The sequence below is a fragment of the Oryzias latipes genome, chromosome 14 (genome assembly GCF_053564925.1).
Source record: "Oryzias latipes strain Hd-rR chromosome 14, Olatipes_Hd-rR_3.1".
NCBI classification, from domain to species: domain Eukaryota; kingdom Metazoa; phylum Chordata; class Actinopteri; order Beloniformes; family Adrianichthyidae; genus Oryzias; species Oryzias latipes.
This window is the reverse complement of record NC_136250.1, coordinates 11,360,787-11,388,074: the sequence shown is the minus strand read 5'-3', so window position 1 is coordinate 11,388,074 and position 27,288 is coordinate 11,360,787. Positions and strand designations below refer to the sequence as shown.

Below are 27,288 nucleotides of genomic sequence, written 5' to 3'. Positions count from 1 at the left end.
TTATGATTGCAATTTTGTAAAAAAAAAATAAAAAAAAATGGGAAGACTTGTATAGATGGCTGTCAACAAAAAATACAGTTCCATTATTTACATCCTCTAATATTCAATATCGCATCATGCGCCTGTAGCGCATAAGTCTGAGGTTAAAGTCATAATTTTCTATGCCCTTTTTTTTTGGTCCATGGCCCTAATCCTCTTCCGTAAATATGATTGTATTGACAAAGAAAAGAAAATTCAGTTTTTGTTCAACAACTTAGTTATTTTTGCTCCATTTTTAATCCCAAATGTCGATTTTTGAAAGTTAGACCCAATTTTTTGTTTTTTACAAATGGGAAGTAAAAACAAACAAATTAAAATTAGATTAAAAGTTCTCTGTTCATGCAAAGTAAATATTTTCCTAAATATATATATAAATTAACAGCAAATGACAAGAAAACATTATTTATTTCAAAACATATTAATAAAAACTACAATATAAAATGCACACAGTGTGTATATAAAGTTTTATTGTGCTGAAAATTTTATATAAATGGGGATAACTGGCTATGAAGTATACATTACATTGCATAGCTTGTAGTGGCATGTGATGTGAGACGCAAAAATGACAAAATTCATCGGTGCTACAAAACCAAAAGATGGCTTCGTTTCAGTTCCGCTGACATTTATACAATCAAAACGTGACCGATCCCTCAAGTGGTTTCAACTCATCATCGGTTTAACTTAATAAATATATGAAAATAGTTATGATCAAAACTAACAGCACAATGGTAAAAGAAGCATTTAGAAATACTGATTGAAACAGTGTCAGAAGAGTAAAACATACCCATTTAAAGGAAAATTATATTCTATCACTCACAAGATAACATTATATCAAGTGGATCAAATTTGATTTTCTTCACAGGTGATTGGTAAACAGATCTTGTATCCCTATTGTTCATCTAAACACATAAGTCACTGAAGTGGTGCACAACACTAGTGACTGGAAAAGCCTAAAAGAACACAATTTGAGAAAACCTGCTGGATGTGAAGAAAGACGTATTCAACAAAAAAGGTGATTATGAAGGACATTTTCCCCCCACATAGTCAACAATAAGATTGTGTTACAATACACTCACCTTTCTTTCAATGTTATAATAACCTTCGAGAAGGGTTGCAACAATATCTCAAACAGTGTTTTTCTTCATCAAGTAACATTAATGCCTGTCTAGTTCTAAGAAATACCAGAAACATCTGTGGATCAACGATATTGAGAATGAATATTACAGAAAGTCCAGTAACACTTAAAACAAAGTAAAACAATGAAAACTAAAGAGCTATGGGAGGGAAAAAAATCAGTGTATGCTATAAATAATCATTATGACTGAGAAGCAAAACATTTAAACAGAGTGTGGTCGACATGGGAACCAAAAATGAAAAATAAAGCTTAACGGTGAACTGCTTAGCTGGTGAAAGAAAGAACTGGCCATTTGTTTTGATGTGCTGATAGATGCACTTGACTTCACAGATGAGAAAATATTCTTCGCAAAAAGTAGTACATTTGAAGTTTATTTACTTTAGTATAAGTTTAGCAAGAATACCATAGACCATGTATGTGTAGTGTAGGGAGTGTACCAACTGAATACTTCTACAGACTAAATTTGAACAGTTTAACTATAGATAGTGTGTAAAAAGTAAACTTCAGGTATACTGCCACATTTTCAGTGAGTGTACTAGCAGTACACCTAAATAGGCTACTTTTTGCGAAGGGTATTTGTGCTATATTCTTTATTATTATATTACAATTATTATTATTATTATTTATTTTACTTTGTTTTTTACTATTTCAAGTTTCTGAAAATCGAAATAGGCTTTTTTACCCAAATTTAATTACTTTAAGGCACACTTCACCCCAGAATGAACAACAAAATAATATTTAGCAAAAAAAAAAAGGGGGAAAACTTAGGGGGGAAAAAATATGAAATTTTTTTTTTTATTAATCAAAGAATGAGAGTAGAAAATTACATTAAGCTCTGTTAGGCCGGGCATGTTTCTAAAGGTAGCAAAGATATTGTCTAAAGCAGTTCTAGAAATACATTGCAGACAGCAAGAACAATCTGTTGTGGCTGGACACACTGTTTTTCAAACTACTACTAATAAGAAAGGTAAAAGTGTTCTTATTGAGGTGAAGTGTCCCTTTAAGTTTAAGCATGAACTTTCTCTAGCTTCTTTTGGCAAATATAGTAGCCTGAAATAAAATGGTTTCTTCAGGCACTTTCACTCCCTAAAGTAAGTAGGAAACAAAAGGAATGTACTGCTAATGGCATCATGGCTAATTAAAAAAAAATAAAAAATTAAAATAAACTAAAGGGTAGTTAAAAGTGTTGCACTTAAAATATGTCATGTTACAACAATCCCATTGAAATGGGACATTAATCAACATATTTTTAAGTATTGATTTATTCAATGCAGGTAAAAAGACCCCCGTTTTGCCAAAAAAGGCTGTCCCGTGTGTTCATCTGTCCATCTATGCGTTCACAGCTCAGACCTCTGAGCTGTTGTGACAGTCCTGCATCCTCACCACAAGCATAGGCTCCGTGCTGACAGATCCCTTTACCACCTTTTGCACCCCTCCCCTTCCCCCTTCCTTCCAATCTTTCTGTTTGGATCTCAGTATGAGTGTGATGATGACAATGATGAGGACAGTTAGCAGCACCCCGACCAGACCCCCCACCACAGTCAGCAGACCCTCCTCTGTGTCATCCGCATTCAGCTCGTCAGGTTCTAACCCACCAGCAAAGAGTTCGTCTGACACCCTGGATTTCCTCTTGGTGCGGTCCAAAAAGATGTGCATGATGTTGGTGCCCCGGCTATTGTCTATGCCAATATCTTCAGCGACTGCAGGGATTGCATCTCCAGCTGACCTTCTTTTGCGAGGAGCTTCTGGCCTGGCTGACAAAGCTCGGCTGTCGGTTGTGGAAACGAAGGAGTGGTACTCCAGGCTCCGCTTCCCGATGCCCCTGCTGACAGCATCTTTTGAGCGAACTGTATAAATGGTATGTATGTACCATTCACGACCTGCAGCAACCTGAAGAGAAAACAAAGACTAATTGGAAATATAAAGCATTTTTTATAACTTTACAGTGAAATTGAAACGTAATTTGCACTGAAATGTAACTAATCATGCATTATACCTTAAACAGGGTAAAAGTACTCTTTAAAGGTGAGTAATTTGTGAGCTACACAAACCTGGAACATGGCAGATGAATCTAATCTAAAGCCATCTGAACCAGGTTGTCTGACAAGAGACAGAGCGGATGGATCGTCCACCGCCAGCACAGCATTAAAACCGATTTCACCAAATACAAGAGCCTGAGTTTCTGGCTGAGCCTTATCCTAAAAAGGGGAAGAAAAGAAAGACAGTGAAAAAACATTCTCCCCACTTTATGGAATTTAATTGTTCAGAGTCCGGCAGGCAAGCTCCCAGAGCACCACCAGTGACAGGGACAGGGACATCCACATTACCTGCACCAGCACCACCACCACCTGAGGAGCAGCGACCGGAGCCATGTAAAGGCCCTCCTGGTGGATCGTTCGTGGTTGCTGTGGTGCCCCTTTTTCGTGGTGTGCATTGTGCATGTTCTGTGTGGAAGCTGCCGGCTCAAACCCATGCTGGAGCACTACCTGTGGCTGCTTGCATTTTATTATACTCACAAGGATCTTAAACCTATAAAGCAGTGATGGGGAGTCAGCCAGGCATCCAAATTCAAAATTGGTTGGGTTATACTTGGGCACATATCCATCAGCACCGGTGCACAGGAACACCTTTTCTATGCTGCAGAAGAATGAATCTCCCAGATTCTGCACAGGATCCACCATGACACGACCATATATCGTATCGCCTGAAAAGGTGAAAAAGGCATTAACACTTCCATTCGCCCATGCATTTTTAATAAATCTCCTGTTCATCTGTTCATGGTGTATGGCTAAGTTCTCCCTTGACATCCTGGTGGGTCATCACAGACAGGCTGAGGTTATCAGAGACCATAAAAGAGACTTCAACCATAACCTAATAACCCATTTGTATTTTTAAAATGCTGCATGTTTATACAGTATTTTTATCTTATGTAGGTCATGTTGCCAAATCATGCCAAAATTTAAATCTTTTGATCAATTTTAGAAAGTGTTCCCAGTGGTCTTTTAATTATTACTATGCAATTTTTAGACAAAATTTACAAAAAATTGTGTCATTTTCTAGAATAGTTTCAGCAGAGTGGGAGTATTTCATTAGAAATTCACCTCTGAGTTGTGGGTGAGACCGTTGGCGCTGAGTAAGCCCACCTCTACTTCGCTTCATACATCTGATTACACTTTCTCCCACTAGCTTACAGCCCCTCACAACCCCAACCAATGAGTTATATCACTAGAGGAGACATGCCCGCTTGAGAAGCGTGGCCTCCGGTGGCGGAGCGCGACGCAATCTTGGTGAGGTCGTCGCCACCCAAATGACAATGCTTTCTATTGCCTTTAGTGGCATCTAAGTAGCTTTTATAATATATATATATATATATATATATATATAATATATTATATACATAATTTATATAGATACCCGCACAATGAACTGGCATTTTGCAAAAAATGTGTTCACATGCATACACTGCAGCAGTGACTTGACCTCACCAAGATGGCGGTGCTCTCCTCCCATGAGGAATCACGTGATGTCTCCTCTGGCGATTTAATTCATTGACCCCAACCTAACATTAGCGGTGCAACAACTGCCATATAGGTTGGCTAGTAAAGAAAACACTAATATAATCCCTGGAGATGGAAGAAATTGCCTTACAGCTGGTTAGTTTATATTCATGTTATATTAGTTATGTAGTGAAAGGTCAGAAGGTCAGCGCAATAGTTTTGTATAATATTTTCGAAATCTAGACATAGAGCAACTCAATAAAATATTTTAATTTGATTCTCTAGCTTTACATTTTCTTATTTATTTATTTACTGGACAACATTATAAAATAAGTAGGAAGCAGTAAGACAAAAACAAAAAAAGATTTGCAAAATTATATAATAATTTTACTGGCAAAATAATAAGCAGCAAAATGTTGACAGTGGGAAAAAAAACAGTACAATTGTAGAAAACAACATCTCACCCTCAGAAAAGGCTACATCACTCTCTTGACCAAAGTTTGTGGATCCATCAGAAAGCCACAGGCTCCTCTTGGACAAAAGGAACATCTGAGTGTTCAAACTGAATTCCACTGCAACTGGGTCACTCACCTAATGAAGAATACAGGCAAAGAAAGAGACACAATATTTGCTTTTCCTTAAGAAGAACCTCATCCATGCAACTCCTACCGCCTCACCTGCTGGAACCTAATGTTGAGGTCAAAGGAGATGGGTTCTCTGGGACTGCAGATGGGGGGGACAGAATACTCTATAGTCTGAGCTGTAGTACACGGGATCAGCTTTACTGTGTATGTCCCAGAATAGTCTCTCACCTGTGTGGAACACAAAACAAAAGCGTAAATTAAATTAGCGTCTGTAACGATGGGTTTTGTATCCAAGAAAATCTTCTTGTATTCTCACAGCAAAGTCAGAGATGAAGATCCATTGCTGCACAGGTTGGTTGTAGGTCGGCTCACTCCTGACCAATGTGAGGTTAATGGTTAAGCCAGGGTTGTCCACACTCATCACCATGGACAGCGAGGACACTAAAAGTTAGGAAGTAATGTTAAAATTGAAATAAAAGATGTTTTTTTTATTAAATTCTTTCGGGATTGAACAAAACAAAATAAGACATCTGTCTCCCTTACCAGATCTTTTGATTCGACCTGGGGAGTGAGACTGAACAAACAGACCCCTAAAATGAGCCTTGGTGCGGAAGTTTACCACCAAACGTCCCTGCTTGTTGATGCGCATGCTTGTGGGAAACAAAGAACCTAAAAGAAGGACACCTGCCATTGTCTTTTTTCTTTTTTTGCTACATGAATCACAGTAATCTTTCTGAAGTGACACATTACCCTGTAGTTCTGCTTGTGGGGGACTGCCAATACCGTCTTTCCAGAGAATGGCAGTATCATAAACAAAGGTGAGACGCAGCTCAGATTGCAGATCAAAGTGCTGCCATCCGCCGGTACCCACTGGTGAGTGGAACACGTATGACACATAAAGGGGCACACGCAGGGTCACGTACGACTGAACCAGGTTCAGAACCTGCAAGGAGTGAAGACATGAAGAAATGCAAAAAAATGCAAGAAGTTACACGCAGATGTCCTGGCTCACGTATTTGGTTAGGCTAATGTTGTGTTCAGATATTATTTACAGAATGTAAAACTTGAAAAAGATCCTATGTATGGAAAAATCTGTAACATTTTTTTTTCATTGTTAGAAAGAGTGATGGCATCTTAAAAAGCTGTAGCTAACAGTGGAGAAGATGAACTCAGTGTTCTCCCCCACAGGATGAGTGAACTCTACTCCCACTCAGTTGGGCCAAAACCCTGAAAATCTTGTAAAAGTTAACAGAAAAGTATGGGTTTCTATAAGTTTAGTAGACTTAATGTTTTCATCAAGCATTATTCATTTAAATAAAAAGTAAAAAAAAAAGTCTAACTGTTGAATAAAATAATATGATGACAACATTGTAAAGTTTTTTACATTTTTTTCCGTTTTCTTTATTTGCACCGAGTTCCAAATAGTTCTACTAGGCAACAGCTAGGTGGAGCTGTTCACCAACATGTTTTTAGATACCTTTGTGAGACCAATGTAAATTATAATCTATCTAGATACAATTTATTAAATTTGTCAATCGAGTTTTCAAATTAGATCTATTACACTTTACATAGCTTTTTAAAAATTAAATGAGGGGTCAAAGGAAATGAAAAAAATGGTAAAATGATGCAGTAATAAACAATTTTAGATTCAATTAACCTCCATCTGACAAGAATTTTTCAGTTTCTCTTCTTACCCTAATATTTCTATTGTAATAATAATATTTAATATTTTATTTTTTTATACATAAGGTGTAAGGTGACAAAAAAAGTCTAAACAAATGTCAAGCATTAAGTTAACAATAATATTAATGTAGAAAAGCCTAAATAAGCCAAAAGCAGAGAAGTCTTTGGTTTTTTTTTTACAAGGTAAAAAAAAAAATCATAGCAACATAATTAGTCAGAGTTTGTAACATCATGGACCGTGGTAGAAATGCAAGGCAGCAGATAATGACTGCAATGTGTGCAAGTATTTCTTTTTTGTTTTTTTTTGTTTATCTACCAATGATTTTCTTTTTGTGCATTTTTCAGCAAAAATAAGCCAATATATTAAGAGATGGAGGAATGAAAAAAAAGCAGCAGGAAAAGAAAGAAAGTAATGTGGTTCAAATTCCCAATGCAAGACACTTGCAGCATCAGCTGCAATAATGCAACAGCAGAAGAAGAATAGCAGTTTGTGAGGATCTTAGTCATAGTTGGTCATAATGCTTCAGTTTCCAGGGACTATATGACTCCTGCAGTTGCAGAAATATTTAAAATGGTATTGGTGTGGGCATCTAAGACTCCATTTAAAGTGACTTTCCTTTCACTGCATTTCATGGCTTTCAAGTAAATCCCAGCTTTTATGCTGACTAGTTGAGGGTAGAAATACAGCCAGTCTGACTGGAAATACTTAACATCCGTGTGTGTGTTAAGCATAAACTACACGCTAAATGCTGTCCATCCCAAGCTAATAGTGGACAAACAGAGAGTGAATGGGACATAAAACAGGGATGGTGCCGCTCTGTCTGTGTGAACTCCCTGAAATAGCTGTAAACAAACACACAATAGTACACTCTGGCAAACACAGCTCTGTTTTGACAAAGTCAAACAGTCTGAGTGGAATTCTAAAGATTCACACACACCTGTCCATCTGTCCCGATGGTCCCGCCACAGTCAGTGAGCAGCTCAGACATGTGGAAGTAGCTGGAAAACTCCCACAGACAGGCTTCCAGGTTGAGGTTCCTGTAAAAACGCAGAGTGCTGTTGCCCCTCAGAGCACTGCTGAACTGATAGGGCGCCGAATCTCCCATGCTCTCAGGGTTGCGAGTTGAAGCAGTGATGAAGCCGTGACCTGTGGTGACCTCGCTGAAATCAAGCAAGTTGGAGCAGCGGTGGTTTCCAACGCGGGTTCCATCAGGACTGAGAGTCAGGTCAAAATTCACCAGAGGCCGAGTGGAGATTACAGGAAGCATACCTGCGAGGCAGAGAGACCGCACGGGCAACGATTTTAACACATAGAGACAAGAAGATTCAGGGAAAAAACCCAGCCATATAAAAACAGAAAGAAGTGGGCAAAAATTCATTAAAAGTTAAACAAAACTTAGAAGAAACAACAAGACGAGAATGTTAAAAGGGTCTGTGCTTTGGATTTTCTGAGGCAGGGTTTGATTCATTCTGACTTCCAGCCTCCTGAGGATGTGAGACGGGAATATTAGGCACACTAAATCAAATTTTCCCTCATGTGTGAAATGAGGCCTACCTCCATCTCCAACCTACCATCGATGTGAGGCATAGTGACAGTCACTTTGATGAGGTTGGGGTGCTTCGGGTCGTCTGCTCCAGTGTAGCGCAATTTGGCAGAGAAAGGTTCAGCACCAACAGTTCCCATCTTCCGTGGTTGACACATGCCTTTTTGAGACAGAACGCACAGATTTGACAATAAATGAGATATAATACTAGTGTTTCTTCATTCCTACAAAAGAGGTGATAACAATTTTACCTTCTGTACAACAGGATGTTTTTCCACATAATGAGTGCAGTTGGGAATTCCATATGGAATTCCTTCAGACCACCCAGTGAGAGCAAGTCTGAACTTGTTGAATTCAGGATGTGTAGGTGGAATGAGAGCAGCATAAATGATTGCATAGCAACAGCAAAAAAGAAAGTTTTCATTTTTTTTTCCATTTTGAGAAGTGAGTGATAGTTTTGACCTGTTGTCAGAGCACAGCTTGTAGCCGCGGTGGATTATAGCTTATTCTCAGGCTACTGATAGAAGTAAAAATGATGCACTTTCTGTTTTCCAAATCTTTTAAAATATGATGCATGTTTCTACATTAAAAGGTACCTAAAGGAAGTACAACCCTTTAGCTACAAAAGTGGTCTAAATAATGTGAACCGATTAGGATTTTTATTTATTTATGCATACTGATGTAACCCAGAACACCATCTATTACTCCAAGCAAAAATCTTATAAATATTTTTTTTCATAAGCCCTGTAGTAGAACCTAATTAGAGAAGGAAGACATAAAGATTAGAATGATTCATTTTGGATGTTTGCTGGGCAAAACATGACTTTAAATGTCTTTCCAAAGCAGCCAATCACTTGAAATGAAAGTGTAAAAATGTAGAGATTAATTAATTTATTTGAGCAGCACAATTGTGGGAGGGATTCTGGACTCTCATCATTTTGGAAAAAGTAGCACAAACAAGAAGATTTCTAAACATATCACCATTGTCTGAGTTTTTTACTTCACAAAAAGTCCATAAGGAGCAAGATATGTCAATATTTACTGTTTTACAAAGAAGCAAACGCCAATATTTGAACATTAAATATGTTAAGGATGTGATGGGAAAACATTTAAACCACAATCATGTTCCAAAACAGATTTTTAACATTCATTTTTGAAGGATTTTTGCAGAAACTGTAAAAAGAAATGCAGATATGCAAAGCTGCTTTGTGCCTGAGTTTGATTTTTAACTTGTCATAACTTGCTCTATAAAGCAAGGCACCTATTCAAACATCTGTATTGGAAAAATACAGTATTCCCCCTCATATTTGTGGGGGTTAAGGACCAGAGACACCCGGGAATACGCAGAACTCCTGAATACAGAGAACCACCCCCCACCCCCATGGCTGAAGAATGTCCGTTACCGATCCTTACTCTTCAAAAACCCTTTTATAAAAAGAACGTTGGACTATTGCCCAACATAATAGTTTGTTTTTTGTTCAAAGCAATAGAGTGTACTGTGGCATACTTTATAACACATATTAGGAGTGTCACTCTGTCTCTCTGTGCCTTGAAAACAGGAGCCAGTGCTTCCTCCTTCATCAGTTAAGTGCTACAGTGCATCTTCCTCCAGTAGAGACCAGTTTCATCCATCATTCATTCAACGGATGAACGGGATCAACGTATCAGGATATTTTCCAGCTGCTTCAGGAGTCAGCTGATAACATTTCTCTATGCAGGGGCACAAACTTTTTGCGATGAACTGGATGAATCACGTGAGTGGAAAAAGAATGTGCAAACATGTGAAACCGCGAATATTGAAATTCGAATAAGTGGGGAACACTGTATATCTTTTTCACTTTTTTTCATTTAGATTTTCTAAGCTATGGTCATTTTAGCTCTGGAGTCCACCTTATTGTTCACACTTTAAAATGAGGGTCCCTTTATTAATGTTAATTAATGTCATTTTAAGCATTAATTATCTATAAAACAAAGTCCTGCCAGTGCATTAATTTGCAGTAATAACTGTATTGTTGTAGTCATAAGTGTATTATTTTTAATGCGTTAGCAAAAAGTAATGGATTACAGAGGTGGCGGCTAGATAACTCAGTTGGTTGAGAGCAGGACTGGTAGATGGGAAGTCAAAGCACGATTCAAGGCGCGATAAGTTTCATCCAGTGTGGGTCCTTGAGCATGACCCATTGCGTTACTGCCTAACTATGTGGCTACAAGTGGGCCCAAGTGTGGGTCTCTCTGTGCCGGTCCCCAGCCTGGATAAAATACAGGATTGTGCCAGGTGTGAAAATCTCTGACAAACCACCTGTGCAAATCAGTGAAAGCTGATTCACTGTGGTGCCCCCTAAAGGGATATGCAGAAAGGTGAACAGCTTCATGAATCACAAAGTCATAATAAAAAATGTCCCTATACAAGTGATTAGCATTATGTATGCATCAACATGCTTGTTAACTACTGCATTGAATAATACACTAAGTAATGCAAAGTAACAAATAAAAGTGGCTGTTAACACTTTATTTAGTAGCTAATTATTGCTTAATTGTGCTTATGTTAACAGTAAGAAAGGAACCCTTTTTCATTTTACTCAACCGACCACATTTGGATTTATGTCCTCTAAATATTTATTTTTCGCAAATGATCTAAGGAAATGTTAACTTTACCTTGAATTAGCAGGACAGCAAAACTGTTCATTTTTCCAAGAAAGCCATGTTAATATGGCCTTTCTGCTTACCAGTAGGTAAATGCAGCATGTATTTTTGGATCTACTGTATGTGGATCTCACAGCGTGAAGAAAGTCTCAAGATCCCACACATGCACTTCAGTTGATTATTACACACAATTCTCCTGGTCTGTGTTTTGTCAGGCAATGCTTGCACATACATTGGCCATTTGGACTTTTTTTAAATGACATTTTTCATGTTAAAAATAAAACCTTAAATGTAAAGTCTGAGTATTTATTACGTTTTTTTCTGCATCCCTAAAAACCCAAATTGTCACACTTTGAGTCTCATTTACTTTCCAGAACATTTAGTCCTCACCTTCCTCCATGCTTATGACGGCAATAGGGCTGCTGAGCTCTAAGCCCTCATCCCCATCAGAATTAACAGCTCTGGCAGCACACTGGACCCTGGAGCCCGCCTGGAAGTAAACTGAGTCCAGTGTGATTATCTTGGAGGAAGTAAAGAACGTGTCAAAGTCCACCTCCCTCATGGGACTGGTGACGCCATCGGGACCAGCTGGGGCACTGATGAGCCAGCGGTAGCGGGTCAAGGTGTTATTGATGTGCTCGCTGACACAGATAGAACCTGTCTTGTCGTAGTCTGGATATTTTGTGTTGCACGCCTGGAGGAGTGAAAGAGAACACAGCAGGAGTGGGTGGGGAAAGCATGGACAGCAGGGAGATTGGAAAGATACTGCAAATGTCAGAGGACAGATGGTGACATGGAGTGAGAATTAAACCAAGAACATGACAACTAAGATAGTACAGATATTTTTGTGAGCTATATCCCCAAAATTAGTCATCTTTTTTATAATCAGCAGATAACACGAGCTATTAAACCTCTTGACATTGAGCATTCTGGAACAGCATTCATGACTTGTATGGGAACTATCTCCTCAGCGAGCCTCCCACACGGCTGACCACACTGCACCAAAAACAAAAAAACACATATCTTCTGCAGTCTCTTACCATTCGTATGTCTTATAAACAGAAAAAAAACACAAATACAGTTTGAGCAGTCATGTCAGGAGCTGATAACACCTTGTGAACATCCATGAGTTTGAATGAGAGAAAGTGTCTCTCTTGAGCTATAAAGACTAATTAGATTCTGCTGCCTGAAAAAAAACGGACTGATACAATGAACGTATGTCACTGAGACAGTTCGTTAACCGCTATGTTCAGTGCATGGAACTCTAGGGCTCGCTAGATCATGGTATGACTCACTGTGACACAGATGACTGGATATCCGGCTGGTGGCTGCAGGTTGTGTGGTGTCCGAGCAACATCATCGTAATGAAGCAACGACACAACATGAGGCAACGATGGGAAGGTGACATCAGCCATGCTGTTGGACTCCTCAATGTACACTATTACTTTAGTCATCTGTTTGAAAGAAAAACTGATGAAAATTACTGACTGCTGGATAGTGAGATGACACACATATCAAAAACTTAATTAAAAAGATGATCTGGTTGACTATACAATTGCTCTTTTGGACATATCTGACCTCTGTTTCAGCCACCATGTTGTCATCAGGCTTAAGATGGAGGGTGAAGGCTTCCCTCATTTCCCTCACTCCATCAAACAGCACCTCCACCTGCACGACATGCTGCTTATCCCCTTGTCTGAATTCAATGTCTGGAAAAACACAGACAAAGAAGTTGATTTATAAGCAACTCATTATACTATGAACCAAAAAGTGCCATCAAATTACAGCTATAAATGCAAGCCAAATGGTTGAATTTATCTTTGCGTGGATGACACTTATACAACATGGGAAATAGGTACCATTAGGACAAAATTTATTGCTGCAGTCAAGTTTACACTCAGAAAATAAAAAGCTGAAATAGATTACAGAGTGATTTCTTGAGGTATCAGCCCACGAGGCACTTCCCGTCTGAAGCATTGTAGGTTTCTATTTGTATGATAACCAAAGGTGGCACGTCTATTTGCAAAGCGTTCTACGGAGTTTTGCATAAGTTACATGCAGTTCAAAGGTGTTTATAAACACAATGGGAGTTTCATCTCTATACAATTTAAAACTGGTGTAAATGTGTGACTTGAAATGGTCTAAGATGGACATTAAAGTACAGGAGTTCACTTTTCTGAAAGCTGGAAAGATAAAAAGAGCAGGAAAACTTAAATGACCTTTTTAAAGCAAAAGGATATCAGAAACCAAGACCTTTTTTTTACGGGAAAAAAAAAAATCTCTTTGGCCAAATTTATGACTTTCAGAGAATAGTTGTTTTTGTTATACAGCCCCACTCCGATCAGCTTTTAATCTATTTTAAAAGCGTACCCAGTGGTCTTTTTATGATTATGCCTTTTTACCCCAAATAAAAAAAAACAACCTGTTGCATGTTAGGACATCGTTTCTGGAGGTCATTAAAAGTTAAAAGTTTGCCTCTGAGTTGTGGGCAGGACTGGTGGTGGAGTAAGCCCATCACCTTCCCATCTTCCATCTGTGTACGTGCTTACAGCCCCTCAAACCCCCAACCTAACATTATCAGTACAGTTTTGAGTCAGATGCCAGATCAGATGAGCAGAACAAAGATCGATATATTTGTCTGCAAGTGGAAGCATCAGAATGGAACAGATCAGGGAGCTTGTGATTTGCCGTAGTAACATTTTCATCACACCTACAAAAGTTTTCCGACTGCATTTTTCATCTGCTCCTGATTCACAACAATTTCAATAAAGAAATCATCAGAAATGCAATTTTGACCTAAATTGTCTTTGCCCTCCATTGTGAGAAAAATGCCACAAGAACATGTTGAAAACACCAAAAACATGGTTTTCATTGGAGTGGGTCTTCAACCCTTTATTTTTAACTAATGTGAAATTTAATGATACAATTCTATCAACCTTTTTGCTAATTTGCTAGATTTTCCAATAATCTGAGCAGAACCTGGAATGCCATCTGCCAGCTTTACCTTGAGACACGGGGTAGTAATCCTCTCCCGAGACAGCAGATCCGTCTTTGGTGTGAACACGAACCACGGACACTTTTGAAGTGTCACCCATTCGTACCACAGGGACCCTAACAATTGCAACAGCTCCAGCTTCCTTTGGTTCACTTACGCTGAACTTGGTTTCTAGAAAACGAATGATGGGTTCTACAGGTAGAAAGAGAAGACAGCAGGACAAAACGCACATTACCAGAGAGCAGGCAGAACATTTTAATATTCACTCTGGGAGACGTCATGAATTAAAGAACATGTCCTCAGGTTCCTAAACCCGTGAGTTTCAGATACCTCTGCATGAATTATTCAAACACTAACTGCATTTTGTGTTTGTTTTTAAACAAATACATGTATATTTCCCTCCATCACCCCTCTTTCGTCTCACTCACTGTCTGCCGTGTCTTTTATTTTCACTAGAGTTTCATTCGGAGCCCCCACTGATGCTCCAAACTGTGAGCTGCTCCTCGGGCTCCCCAAAACCAGCCGCAGCTCCTCTCCTTCCTCATAGAGCGTGTCGTCCACCAATGTCAGAACACATGGTTTCTCCACCTCGCCTAAGAAGTGAAAAGAGATGGCAATGTGTGAAATAAAAAGGAAAAAACTAAAACTAATTTTTGCATAGAAATTCTTATATTATAAAAAGTTGTTTAAACTCATTAAAGTCATTGTTAATTAACAATGTAAATAGAAACATGAAGGGTGTCAAAAGAAATAAAATGTGTTTTTTGGGCACAAAAATGTCTGACAAGAACCTGAAATTTCCTGCTGGAGCCATTCATTTAACAAAAAGGTGTGAAAACTAAAATGAGTGACAAACAAGTGTGATGCACAAGTGTGATCACAAAAGTACCTGGTAGGAAACTGATGACAGATGCGTCCGTGTTGGGCCGCTCATCAAAGTCAGAGGCGACCTGAGCAGAGCCCTGACGGGTGTAACAGCGCACAGAGGACTTGTGCCGGATGTCTCCGCTGCGATACACCATTGCTGTGATGAGGCCGTCGCTCTCCTCTCCTGTGTAAAGAGGTTTGCGGAACTGGACCTTTGGTACTGTTGGCCAAAAAAAGTTATAATTATAATTATTAGGAATATTGTGATAATTAAAAGCAGAGCTTTTGAAGGAGAACTGTAAAGAGCATTGGAGTTTGTAGATGTACTAATTAGTACTTTTCTATTTTCAAGTGCAAATATTATTATTTAATATCAACACAAAAACATACAGCTCACGACAATTCAAAATAGCAAAACAAAAGGTTAAAAGGCAACTTTGCAGTTAAAAATTAAAATTCCAGAAACCAACACATAATTAAAAAAAAACTAAAAAAAAATAGTAAAAAAAAAAAAAAAGCGAAATTGTTTTGGAAAACAAAAGTTGTTCAAAAAAATCCAAATCAAATGTTAAAAAAATGAAACAAAATAAGAATCAAGAAAAAGGTAGGAATTATGGGCCATCACTGATTGGATGATGACATTGGTTTATAATTGGAAGTTTTTGGAATGGCAGTATCTTCTGATAGACAATATTTCATTAATCTAATGCCCACAGGCTCTTAAAATTTTGGTATTTGCTAAATCAAGCCTTTACCCACCTGATTATTCAAGGCTTAAACTCCATCTTCTAATCAGTGATGTCTCATAATCCCATTTTTTATTTTGTTTAAATCTTTTTTTAATTTTATATTGTTGATCCTGTTGTTAAGTTTTATGAAATGCTTTTTATTTTATTTTTTAGTTTCTGACGATTTTTTTATTTGACAAAAGAAAAGAAAAAAAATATATATATATATATATATACAAAAACATTTTCTATATACATATGTGTATATATATACACACATCATCTCAGTTTCTGGACTTTACAGAAAGCTGGAATGTTCTCTTTTGTGTCCTACACCTGAATTTTTATGGAATTCAATCCCTTCTGACAGCTATTTAAATGTTTTTTTTTTCATGTGTGTTTGTTTTCATCCCTTGGAATGAATAACCCTGGTGATGTAAATTGATAGGTGACTGATTGGTGGTTGAGCTGAGTTGTTATCATTCTTTTTTCTTATCACATGCAGTGACAAAGATGTGAAAACTTTGTGTTGAAGCGTTTTCTCTTACAGTCTGACACTGAGTCATTGATGAAGACTGTTGCCTTTCCAGGTTCTCCCAGGATACCATTGAGTGGCAGTCGCAGGACTAACTCAAATCTTTCAGTCCCCTCCAGCTCTGGCTGTCCAAGGTCGTCCAGAATGAACACCCTGAACGTCTGCATGCTGACACCCGGGGCAAAGTCTAAGTTGTGACTCAAGCCCACATAGTCAGAACCAGCTGGGGAGGACAAACAATGAGAAGAAATTTTGGAAGAAACAAATATGCTTGGGGGCACTAAAATGCATTTTGAGGATGAATTGTAAATATGATTCTGATTTAGAAACAAAAACATACCTTCTGCAGAGGCAGGCTCTGTTTTGCGAGAGTGGACCGTCACAGTACCAGCCTTGGACAGATCAGTTCCTGTCCTCCACACTTTGACTTCCACGTATCCATCACTCTCGTCTGCATAATACTCTGCCTCTCCAAAGTAAAACACAGGAGCTGAGAAACAAAATAACAAGGTAAATCAATTGGATGAATCGAACATGGCTATAAGTCAGGTCAAGGGTCATGCCTTAGGACACAGTAACTGTGGTGCCAAGGAGTTGAACCTCCAGCCAAACATATAATAACATGAAGCATCTATAAAGCCAGAAGTCTTAATATCGCAGTGCATTTTTCTGAAAAAAACTGTAGGGAAGCGCCACCTTTTCTGCTCTTTTAGTCGGCCAAACTGTAAGGCTTTGTTTCTTTCAAAAAAACTGTTTTGCTCACTTACAGTTTTTCTCAGTCGCTTTAGTACAATTCTTAGATCAGAATTGAAGTTTGCAAATACGTGTGTGCATTTCTCAAAACAATTTGTACAAACAGCAAAACACTATGGATTTCTTGCAAAAGCTTGTAACTTGCTCAAAATCTTTAGTTCATCTCTCAAAACTAAGTCTTTATGTCATTGAACATGTCAGTGCCATCAGAATGTCAAGTCCTTGTGTCATTGTCTACGAACAAGACAGTCAAATGACTTAGTCATGTTGTCAATATAACTGTGTACTTTAGAGGGAGGTTCTGATGTAAACTATGGCTAAAGTTTTGATGACAATTATTGTAAAATGGAAGTTACACCTTTTTTGTTTGATTGCAAGAGACTGGACAAGAATCACATTTACACTTTTATTGTTCATATTGTAATTTGTTGACAGACCATGTCATACCAACATAGAAAAAACCCACTGCCAACAGTAACACAAAGGGAAAAAAGATAGGACAATATTCTGTCCAACAGTACAGGCAGTGCAGTAGGAATTGGTGTGGTCTTCCTACACCTCTTGTCGGTCTTGTATGTTAGGCCACAAATTCTCATCCACATCACAGCGAATATCCTCTCTTGCAATGCAGCGAAATATGTTTGTCACATTATGACAACTTGGTCAACCATTTTGCAGTTAATGACTTATACGATGAACTAATGACTAGGTGTTTTGAGGAGTAAGACTATTGCACAGTGAACTATATAATACATTTTGATCAACATGACATAAACAATTGATAATGTAGCAAAGAGCAGAGAATTGTACATAATCATTTGCATGGATGTACCAAAAGCAATTGCAACTTGTTCAAAGAAGTGAGAAACGGCTTATATGATGTGCACAAGTGACATCATGATGTGAAGATTGAACAAATAGTTTTGGGAATTTCATTCTGATCTGAGAATTGTACTAAACCGACTAAGAAAAACTGTAAATGTACACTCTCCAAACCAAACAAAGAGGCTAAGATAAGTCGCATAAATTGTGTACAGAAGAAATAAGCACTTCTAACAAACAGCACTAGTTAGTTCAGATGGAAGCCGCTTTCGGTGTGTTTCTGTGTGTCTCTCTCTCTGAATGTTGAGCAGCATGGCAGGAAAATCACCTAGAGGCTTGTTTGAACAGGGATTGCTTTCTGAGGCAGTAAATTGAAGGCGGTTGTATATTCGACTGGTTCTAAAAAGCCCCCTGTCAACACCCCCCCCAAAAAATAAAAACTTTCGAAATCTTTTCTTTTTGAAGCTTTTTCTTTCTCTGGTGTGTTGCCAAAAATAGCACTGACTTTCAACGTTGAAGATAAAAACAAAATCTCAACAGTCCAAAGATATATCTGTCTACAAACTTTTATTTCACCTATCATAAACACACACATACCCTTTCAGTCCCTCTGTACTGTCTGTTTTCCAGACAGTGATAAGTCTTTCAATATCAGCCACCTCTCTTTTTTTTTTTTTGGTTTTTCTACTGCCTGCGGCGTTCACTTAGCAGTTCGTTGCTGCGGGCCATCTTTCTGATGCACTGCAGGATCTCAGCCGCTTCATCCTGGATGGTGGGTCTGTTCATCTTTTAATCTCCTGCCCTCAGAGGAGGAAGCACGAGCAAGGACCACCCGGCGTCCTTCAAAGAGCAAACTGCTTTGCTCATTTAAAACATCCTTATTATTAACACTGTTGTCAGTAGTAGTATTAGTAAGAGGGAAGTAGCAGTAGTATGTTTGCATGTAGAACTCTGAAATGAACCGTTGCTTCAATTCGCCTTTTTTTGGACGATGGCAATAAAGTCTAAAGTGAATCACATGCTGTTGTGCGTTTACTAGGGATATAACGATTCACTTTTACTTCGGTTCACTTCAAACCACAATTTCTGGGTAACGGTTTTTTTTCGGTTTGTGTATTACAAAACAAAATAGCCTACGTAAAAACCAAAAATATCCTTTTTTAATTTGCTAATAAGTAGGTAACAATGAAGAAAAAACTTTCAGTTGGCTTGGTGTAATGTATTAAAAGAATAAATACAAAATCCTTTATAAATTTAACACAAAAATAATTTGACACTTTGAACAAAAACATACTGGTATGCAGCAGGGATGCGATTATTCACTTTCGCCACAATTTCGGTTTAATGGTTTTACACAATTTGGTTTTTGATGATGAATTGTGGCATTTCAATATCCACTGGCAGTATTAGGCGATATCAGTATCATTCTCATGCTCAATTTGCTTTTTTCCTACTCTTCTTCTTCCTTACCCTCCTACACACAATGGAAATTTAGGACTGGATACACACACGCGCAAAAAAGAAAAACAGATGCGTAGGCAGGATAAACACATTGTGGTTGCTAATGACAGCTGACCTAATGCATTAGTAAACATGTGCAGTCCTTACAGGTATATTTATTATAACGAACCACAGTTGTGGGTTTCAGACATGTTATCCAGAATGGTTTTGCATGAAAAACCTCCCATCCATGTAAAAAAAAATTCCTATTCTTGATTGCAAATAGGCACATCTACATTCACACTTGGCTTATTTGCGGCTGACTTGATGGCACATGAGGCAGCTTAGTGATGAGTAATGAATGAGAAGTGCATCCTCTTTGCCCACTGGGGTCCTGCCTCTGCTTTAGCACTTTGGATGTGAGTGTGAGGGCTGGGGAGGGTGTAAAAACAAATTGTGATAATTACTACTGCGTGGGTGTCTATAAGCATTTGTGTCAACCACAACCTTAAGTACAGTTTTTCAGAGCGTTCTCAGCTGTTCTCTGGAGTGGGACTCTTACTGTTGAAAGGAAAATTGCCTCAAGTGAGCATGAAAACACAAATTTGAAACGCATGGGTCAAAGGTAGGGAAACGATTTTAAGGCTTTCAGTTCAATCAAGAAGGAGAATTCACAGTAAAAAAATACACAAGATATGTGTTTAATTTGCAAAAAAAAAAGGAGGTAAAAAAAACAAATAGCTCAAAAGTTCAAAATCTAAAGAGATAGATAGATAGATAGATAGATAGATAGATAGATAGATAGATAGATAGATAGATAGATAGATAGATAGATAGATAGATAGATAGATAGATAGATAGATAGATAGATAGATAGATAGATAGATAGATAGATAGATAGATAGATAGATAGATAGATAGATAGATAGATAGATAGATAGATAGATAGATAGATAGATAGATAGATAGATAGATAGATAGATAGATAGATAGATAGATAGATAGATAGATAGATAGATAGATAGATAGATAGATAGATAGATAGATAGATAGATAGATAGATAGATAGATAGATAGATAGATAGATAGATAGATAGATAGATAGATAGATAGATAGATAGATAGATAGATAGATAGATAGATAGATAGATAGATAGATAGATAGATAGATAGATAGATAGATAGATAGATAGATAGATAGATAGATAGATAGATAGATAGATAGATATGTACCGTATTTTCCGGACTATAAGTCGCACCAGCCCAAAAATGCATTTTAAAGTAGAAAAAAACACAGATAAGTCGCACTGGACTATAAGTCGCATTTTGACAGGAAATGTATTTGACAAAATCTGTGACCAAGAACTAATAACTTTCACAACCTCATATGACACAATCATAGCAGACTGTTTATCTCATAATTTCACAGTAATTCTTTCTCATACTTATGAATTTATTCCTTTCATGAAGCATCATTGGCCAACTAATACTCTGTTTTCATCCTGTATTTGTAGAAACAGTTGTCATTTTATTGCATTTCTGAATCTATGAAATCATTGGAAAATAGAATATTATGTTGTTAGCCTTCAAGATCTTACTGTAAAAAAAGTTTGCTGATTCTCTGAGTCACTTAACATACTCTTAATACTTAACATACTTCATACATCAAATTGACCCAGGAACATCATCTCTGTTCCTCACAAATGAACATAACAGGAGGGTTAACAATGTATTTATTTCAATTTATTTCTAATATAAGTCGCTGCGGAGTATAAGTCGCACCCCTTGCCAAACTATGAAAAAAGGGCGACTTATAGTCCGGAAAATACGGTATATGTATTTAAATGTTTTTTTGCATATGGAATTTAAATTTGGGTTTCATTTCACATTATAATGTTATTTTTCTAAAGTTTCTTTTTCAAATAGTAATTTATTTTCCTTTAAAATTTTCAAAACTTAAAATATGAGTGAAAAATGATTTGTCATTGTTCACAGATTTTTTTTTGAGTATGTAACTTATAAATAAACACTATGCTATGCATTCAGAAACATGTTTTTCTTATTTAACAGGAAAAAAAAAACAATATTATTTTTCCGGACAAAAAATAAAAGGATTTGGTTACATCTCAGTGCTTGATTATTCAACTTCATTGTCCCCCTATCCATCCAGGGTGCAAAAAGATGGCAACTATCACTTTGAGTCAAATCATGTAGCCAGCAGAGCACCATGCAGGCTGACAGATAAAATAGTAGGTCAAGCAGACATCTTTAAACCTTTTTTTATCCAAGAGGAAGATTGTCTGGGATGGAAGCAAAAGCTGCGGGTAGTTAAGATAGAAAGGGTAAGACAAAGTGCTTTGACTTGGGGCAAAGAATATTAAGGCTTTGGAGAGCACAAGCAGTGACACTTAATAGTCAGAAAGAGCTTTTCTCCCCTTCACTTTGATAGAGTTTAAAGCCTGTATGGGTAGGGAAAATCTCATAAACATTCGTCTTGATGCTGCAAAACAGGATATGGAAAAAAAAACACAATCAAAAATTCGCCCCAACAACTTCAAGTTTTAAGGGTTGATTATTTCTGTCTTGACACATTTGTTTTATCACAAATGGAGTCAATCTGACCTATACGCTACCACTTTTAAATTGAATTGCTTGGTCTTTTATTTTTCATTAATTTTCTATACCGTTTTTCCCTTTCGGGGTCACGGGGCTGCGGGAGCCTATCCCAGCCAATAGCTTGGTCTTATTTATCTAATCTCCAGCTTGGTTTTGGTTCCCTCTAAATAAAAAGTCTAAGCGTTGATATAAAAAATGAAAGACCTACTAAACAGGAATATTGGAAGTCATCTAAGGTAAAGGTACAAGCCTAGACACTTAAATTCATTAAAACACATAAAATTAGACATGCTTGGATGATTTAAATAGTTTACTGTATGATCATCTTCAGAGGCTATTAATATCATTGATGTAGTGTAGTATAACAATGGATGCATTTTTCTGATTTTAAATCTAAAATATTATGAATCTTAAGCTCATAGAGGCTCACAATATAAATTGTGGGTTTAACATGTTTTCTACTTGGTGCAGATAGGGTACTTGGCCAAATGTAAATACAAACAGAGTTTTGAAAATATTCAATTCAACTCACTGTTGCACTCAATGAATATATTATCCATTTTCCATCTTCGCTTTGCCTTGATAGAATCTCCCACAGTTCTGGAGCACATTCTACCTATGACATTTCAGATATTTTTATTTTTTAAGATGCTAACAATACCTTTCAAGACAGCCGGACATGTTGCTGTCAGTGTGTTTCCCCAGCTGTCTCTGCCTCTCTCTTTCAATGTTTTGCTGTGGGTGTGACAGCCTGTCTTTTCGGTGACAGGTCGGACATCATCGATATAACCCTCCAATTAAGTCTGCATCATCTCTTTTATGGATTTCATGACACTAATAATAAGATGGTAATTTGCTATGAGGTTGTTAACACAGTTAAGTCTTGTTACTGCCAGAATTGTTCAAATCATGTTGCATCTGTTCAGCTCTAACATCATCTTTTTTTTGTTAGCTGCTTTCCAGGAATCATGTCATCCCATATGAAGCCATCGACTTATATTCACCTCCGCTCTATAGATCATATCATATTACTCCATCTTTGCATCAATAAATCCGACTAAAATGTCAAAGTTGAATCTTAGCTTGAAGCCTGAAAATAGTTCTATTGATGCAACTTCTGTCACTCGCTGTTTTGACTGCAAGGACACACACATCCATGTTCTCAGCAAATACTAAAAAGGATGTTCTTGTTACCTCTTTAACTGTGCAAAGTCCAATCTTTTGAAGAATTGACAGAAAATTTACATATTTTTGAAACACATTTTTTGAAACGAACGAGATATAGATACCATCAATTATGATACTTTGGGGGATTTGGTAAGTTTTTGCGCAGAACAATGTTAGTTTAAGAAGCAAATATATTGACATGAGTGTTAAAAAAAGCACCTTATTTATCCACTGTCTAAAATTTGATCCGCACATTTTGAACTTGGTGTAACTCTATTATGACGACTTAATTATTGTAAAGGCTGCCTGTGCTGCATACATCAGGACAGTAACTTCCTGCACCACACCCCACATATCATTTCTCACTTTACATTGTGCACACACCTTTAGATGTCTTTTTTTTTTTAAATATAACGCGTAAAAAAACACACTTTTGTTTGGTTTAAAAATACAATTTATGAACAAATATTTTACACTTTATTTCAATCTATTTTCATTGTTCAATGTTGTGTTTTTTAAAGTTTTAAAGTTGTTGAAGGGACCATTGTTACTGCTGCCATCAAGTCAGGCCTGACACAAGAAAGCATGCCAGTCAGCAGAGGCCTTATATTCAGCAGGCAGCTAATTGGACTGAACCATTGCCCGGGGGAGAAAAACTCTTTTTGCATTGAATATTGCTTTGCTGTAGCTTCTATTTGATGTTCATTAGCTTAATTCATTTGGTACGTTAATTTACCATAGAATGGACATTAACTTTGTTTTTTCGCCGTATTTTTTTTTAGCTTGTCCGAGTCTTTTTCAGTTCCCCCTTGTGTGTCTAGTTGGTCTGATGAGCCACTATATAGGTTCCCTTGTGTTTCTAGTTAGCCAGATCAGTTTAAGTAAGTTTGTTTGTCTGTTCAGTTGGTTAAGTTGTCCTCCTCTGTTAAATTTAAAGTTTCAGTTATTTTTTTACTTTAACCTCTTTAAGCCAAAGAGAGAAACTGGCAATCACCCAGAGGAGCATGGAACGATCAATGCTGGGTGTTACGAGGAGAGATAAGGTCAGGAACGAAGACTTAAGATCAAGAACAGGGGGAAAGGATGTCATCGAGAAAGTGATTGAAGCCAAAGGCAAGTGGGCAGGACATGTAGCCCGAATGAAGAACCACGAATGGGCTAAGAAAACAACAGAATGGACTCCGTGGGACAGGAAGAGAGGAAGGGGAACACCGAAGAAAAGATGGAGAGATGACATCGAGCAGAAGGCAGGCAGCACGTGGACCCAGAGTGCCCAAAACCGTAAGATGACCAGCAGTGGCGTGACAGGCTTCTGCTGCTGCTGCTGCTGCTGCTGCTGCTGCTGCTGCTGATGATGATTAACCTCTTTAAGGGCCCATTTTTGTCCATTTAGATGTTTTTGAAAAATAAATGTAAATTAAAAAAAAAAGAATTTGTCCTTGCCTTGTACTTGGCTTATACTGTTTGGTCTAGCACAATTAGCAACACAGTTTGCATTGTTTCAATACAATAAGTAGTCATTTTAAAATGAATACTAAAAGATTTAGTATTTTTACTGGTAAAGTTAGGAAAATTAGCAAAACCATTCCTGCCAAAATGTGTTTTTGAGGTGTCATGGAATTTTGAAATGAGCAGGAAAACCCTTTTACTGCCCCTAGTGGAATGTTGATGCACTGCAGGACAGAAAACATGAGCATATAGGTTTTAAGAAAAGTTTTGATCATTCTAATGTGATAGTGGTCTCACGAATGCATGTATCAAATACAGTTTATTTAATTCCTCGAAAGGGAGTGGGAAGAAGCAAACTTTTATAGTCCCGTCTTCATTTCAAGTTTTTTCTTTTTTACTTTCACTTTTCATTCCACTTTATTTTAACCATTAAAATAAATTAACTTACATCTCATTCTATCAAAAATTTAACCCAAGAAAGAAAGCACTGACCTTTCCACAAGACAATGTCAAATAACATTCTGCAAGAGTTAATAAAGGATCTCTGAAATGTCTACAGCCCAGATCTATCATCCCTTGAGAGCATTTGACCAATTTTGTTGAGTTATTGTGCATACGTTGTGTTGTACATTTTATCTATTTATTTGCAATTATAAGTTAAAAAAAAAGGTGCATAATGCATGTAAAAACATCCCTCTGCTGCAATTGGAGCAGACAGTACTGTGTAAACTACAAGACAGATCCAATACCACAACTTGTCAGCAAAATAAATGGTAAATATCAGTAAAGGTCAACCATATAAACAATTCTTGATAACATGTCACAAGTTTGTGCAACCCACTTGTGACAAACAGGCTTTAAAACCCTTCTGGAAAGCTGACAGAGAGAGACCCAAAAATGATGTGAAGCTTTAACAGATCAAGGGTCCAACAACCTTTGAAAAGCTCCCCAAAAACAAAACCCCCAAACCGTAGAGCACCTGAATTTCCCCACTTTTCAAATGATCAATTTTGCAGCAACATAAATATCTTTTATTGGATTTTTTTTATGTCTTTTCAAATTTGTCAAAACCAGTGTGAGGAAAAAGGATACAGAATTTTTCTTGTCTCTGCCGAAATATGTCCATAATGTTTTTCTTCTTTTCGGTATAGATTTCTGCATAATGTGACATCTAAATATAGACACTCACTGAACACAGGCTATTACAAGTAATGAGGTCTGTTTCTAGTGAATAACAATGAAATGGAAATAAAATAAATGATTGATACACCGTGTACGCTGTCTGCATTTCGCCTGCTTGTTCTGCATTTGAAAAATGTATGACGTGCTGTTTTTTTTACGTGCAAAACAAATAAAGATAAAAACAGCTTGACCTTTACTGTCCTAAATTTCAGATTTGAATATGCTCAGCACAGAAATGGTATAAGTTTGTCGGAACAAAGTTTAGAGTTAATCCATGCAGACGAGTGAACTACGAAGGAGGACACCTGCAGATTTAAATAGGTATTTCCCAACAGGATCACAAAGATTATTCTTCTACCCATATGTAATATGTTATGAGAATAAAGTTATAATTTTAAAAGCTATAAATTGCAAATTTTCAAAATTAAAATGATACATTTAAGAGGCAAATGGTGGGGCAGTGGTTAGCGTTCTTGCCTCACAGCAAGAAGGCCCCCAGTTCAAGACCCGGCAGGGGGGGGCCCGAACCAGAACATTAATGAGGGACCTTTCAGTGTGGCATTTCCATGTTCTCCATGCGTGGGTTTTCTCCGGGGACTCCGGCTTCCTCCCACCGTCCAAAAACATGCTTCATTGGTTAATCTAAATTGTTCCTAGGTGTGAATGTGGGTGTGTGATTGTGGACACTGCGACCCTGCGAAAAAACTGGCGACTTGTCCAGGGTGGCCGGGATAGACTCCGGCAGCCCGGTGACCCCTAAAGGGCATAAATGTTAACGACAGGGAGAAGATTCTCCTTCTTTTGTGTAGTTACTGTTTATTATCGCTCGTCCGACATCTACAATAGGAAGAGGCTCGGTGGACGAGGTCAGATAATAATGTGTCCTTCGTGATTATGTATACAATGGTTTATACTTCTGTGTTTGAAGCGGACGCCACTGACGCGTCACTACTAAATCCAAGTCACAGTGCTGCGTTGCTTCGTTGGTACGATTCAGCGTGGACTGTCAGTTCGTGATCAATGAACATCCGATTTGTGCATAGAGTTCACGACTGGACTTAAAACTTGCATAGTGACCAAGATCATGGGTGTTCTGGATGAAGCCTGAAGACCTGGTCTGCACCACTGACTGTTGACTGGGAAGGAGCCTGTGCACATCAGAGATGGGCGCAAAACCTTCACAGAGCATCCTTAACGTACAGTATTTCTAAAAGGAATGAGACCATCTGTCAATGGTTGAAGAGCATGGATTTAAAGACATGATTGAGTGCTACCACCTAAATCACTTTTGCAAACTAATGGAGGAAAAATTATTGTTGAATATTTTACTGTTCACTAATTGCAAAAGTAAAACACATCTTCATAAAAAAAAATTTTGTTTACTATTTCTATGGGAAGTTTAGACAATGATTTAGTGCAGGCATCAGGAACCCTATAGCTTGTGAGCCAATGATGTCTTTTTTATGTGCTAACATATAGCTTATCTGGGACCTAGAACGTTTTATCATATATAAGGTGAAATTTAAATTCATGAACTATACATGTAAAATTTTAATTTCTGTGAATGCACCATATGCCAAGCATTAGCAGTACCATACATGACGCGAAC

General features: G+C 37.6%; 1 protein-coding gene across 1 annotated transcript in view; it reads right to left on the bottom strand.

Moving 5' to 3' along the window:
• Positions 1-488: 488 nt before the first annotated feature.
• Positions 489-27,288, bottom strand: part of frem2a (FRAS1 related extracellular matrix 2a) — a 66,355-nt gene continuing 39,555 nt past the window's right edge. Inside the window, exons 7-24 of the mRNA XM_004076299.5 lie at positions 16,591-16,740; positions 16,264-16,473; positions 15,010-15,207; positions 14,549-14,713; positions 14,130-14,312; positions 12,704-12,834; positions 12,421-12,579; positions 11,516-11,819; positions 8,511-8,642; positions 7,877-8,208; positions 6,006-6,198; positions 5,799-5,924; positions 5,572-5,696; positions 5,349-5,483; positions 5,136-5,262; positions 3,691-3,878; positions 3,226-3,372; positions 489-3,064 (exon numbers count right to left, since the gene is read on the bottom strand). Coding sequence (XP_004076347.2) covers positions 2,519-3,064; positions 3,226-3,372; positions 3,691-3,878; positions 5,136-5,262; positions 5,349-5,483; positions 5,572-5,696; positions 5,799-5,924; positions 6,006-6,198; positions 7,877-8,208; positions 8,511-8,642; positions 11,516-11,819; positions 12,421-12,579; positions 12,704-12,834; positions 14,130-14,312; positions 14,549-14,713; positions 15,010-15,207; positions 16,264-16,473; positions 16,591-16,740 — 3,551 coding nt within the window. The 3' untranslated portion in view covers positions 489-2,518. The remainder of the gene's footprint in view (positions 3,065-3,225; positions 3,373-3,690; positions 3,879-5,135; positions 5,263-5,348; positions 5,484-5,571; positions 5,697-5,798; positions 5,925-6,005; positions 6,199-7,876; positions 8,209-8,510; positions 8,643-11,515; positions 11,820-12,420; positions 12,580-12,703; positions 12,835-14,129; positions 14,313-14,548; positions 14,714-15,009; positions 15,208-16,263; positions 16,474-16,590; positions 16,741-27,288) is intronic.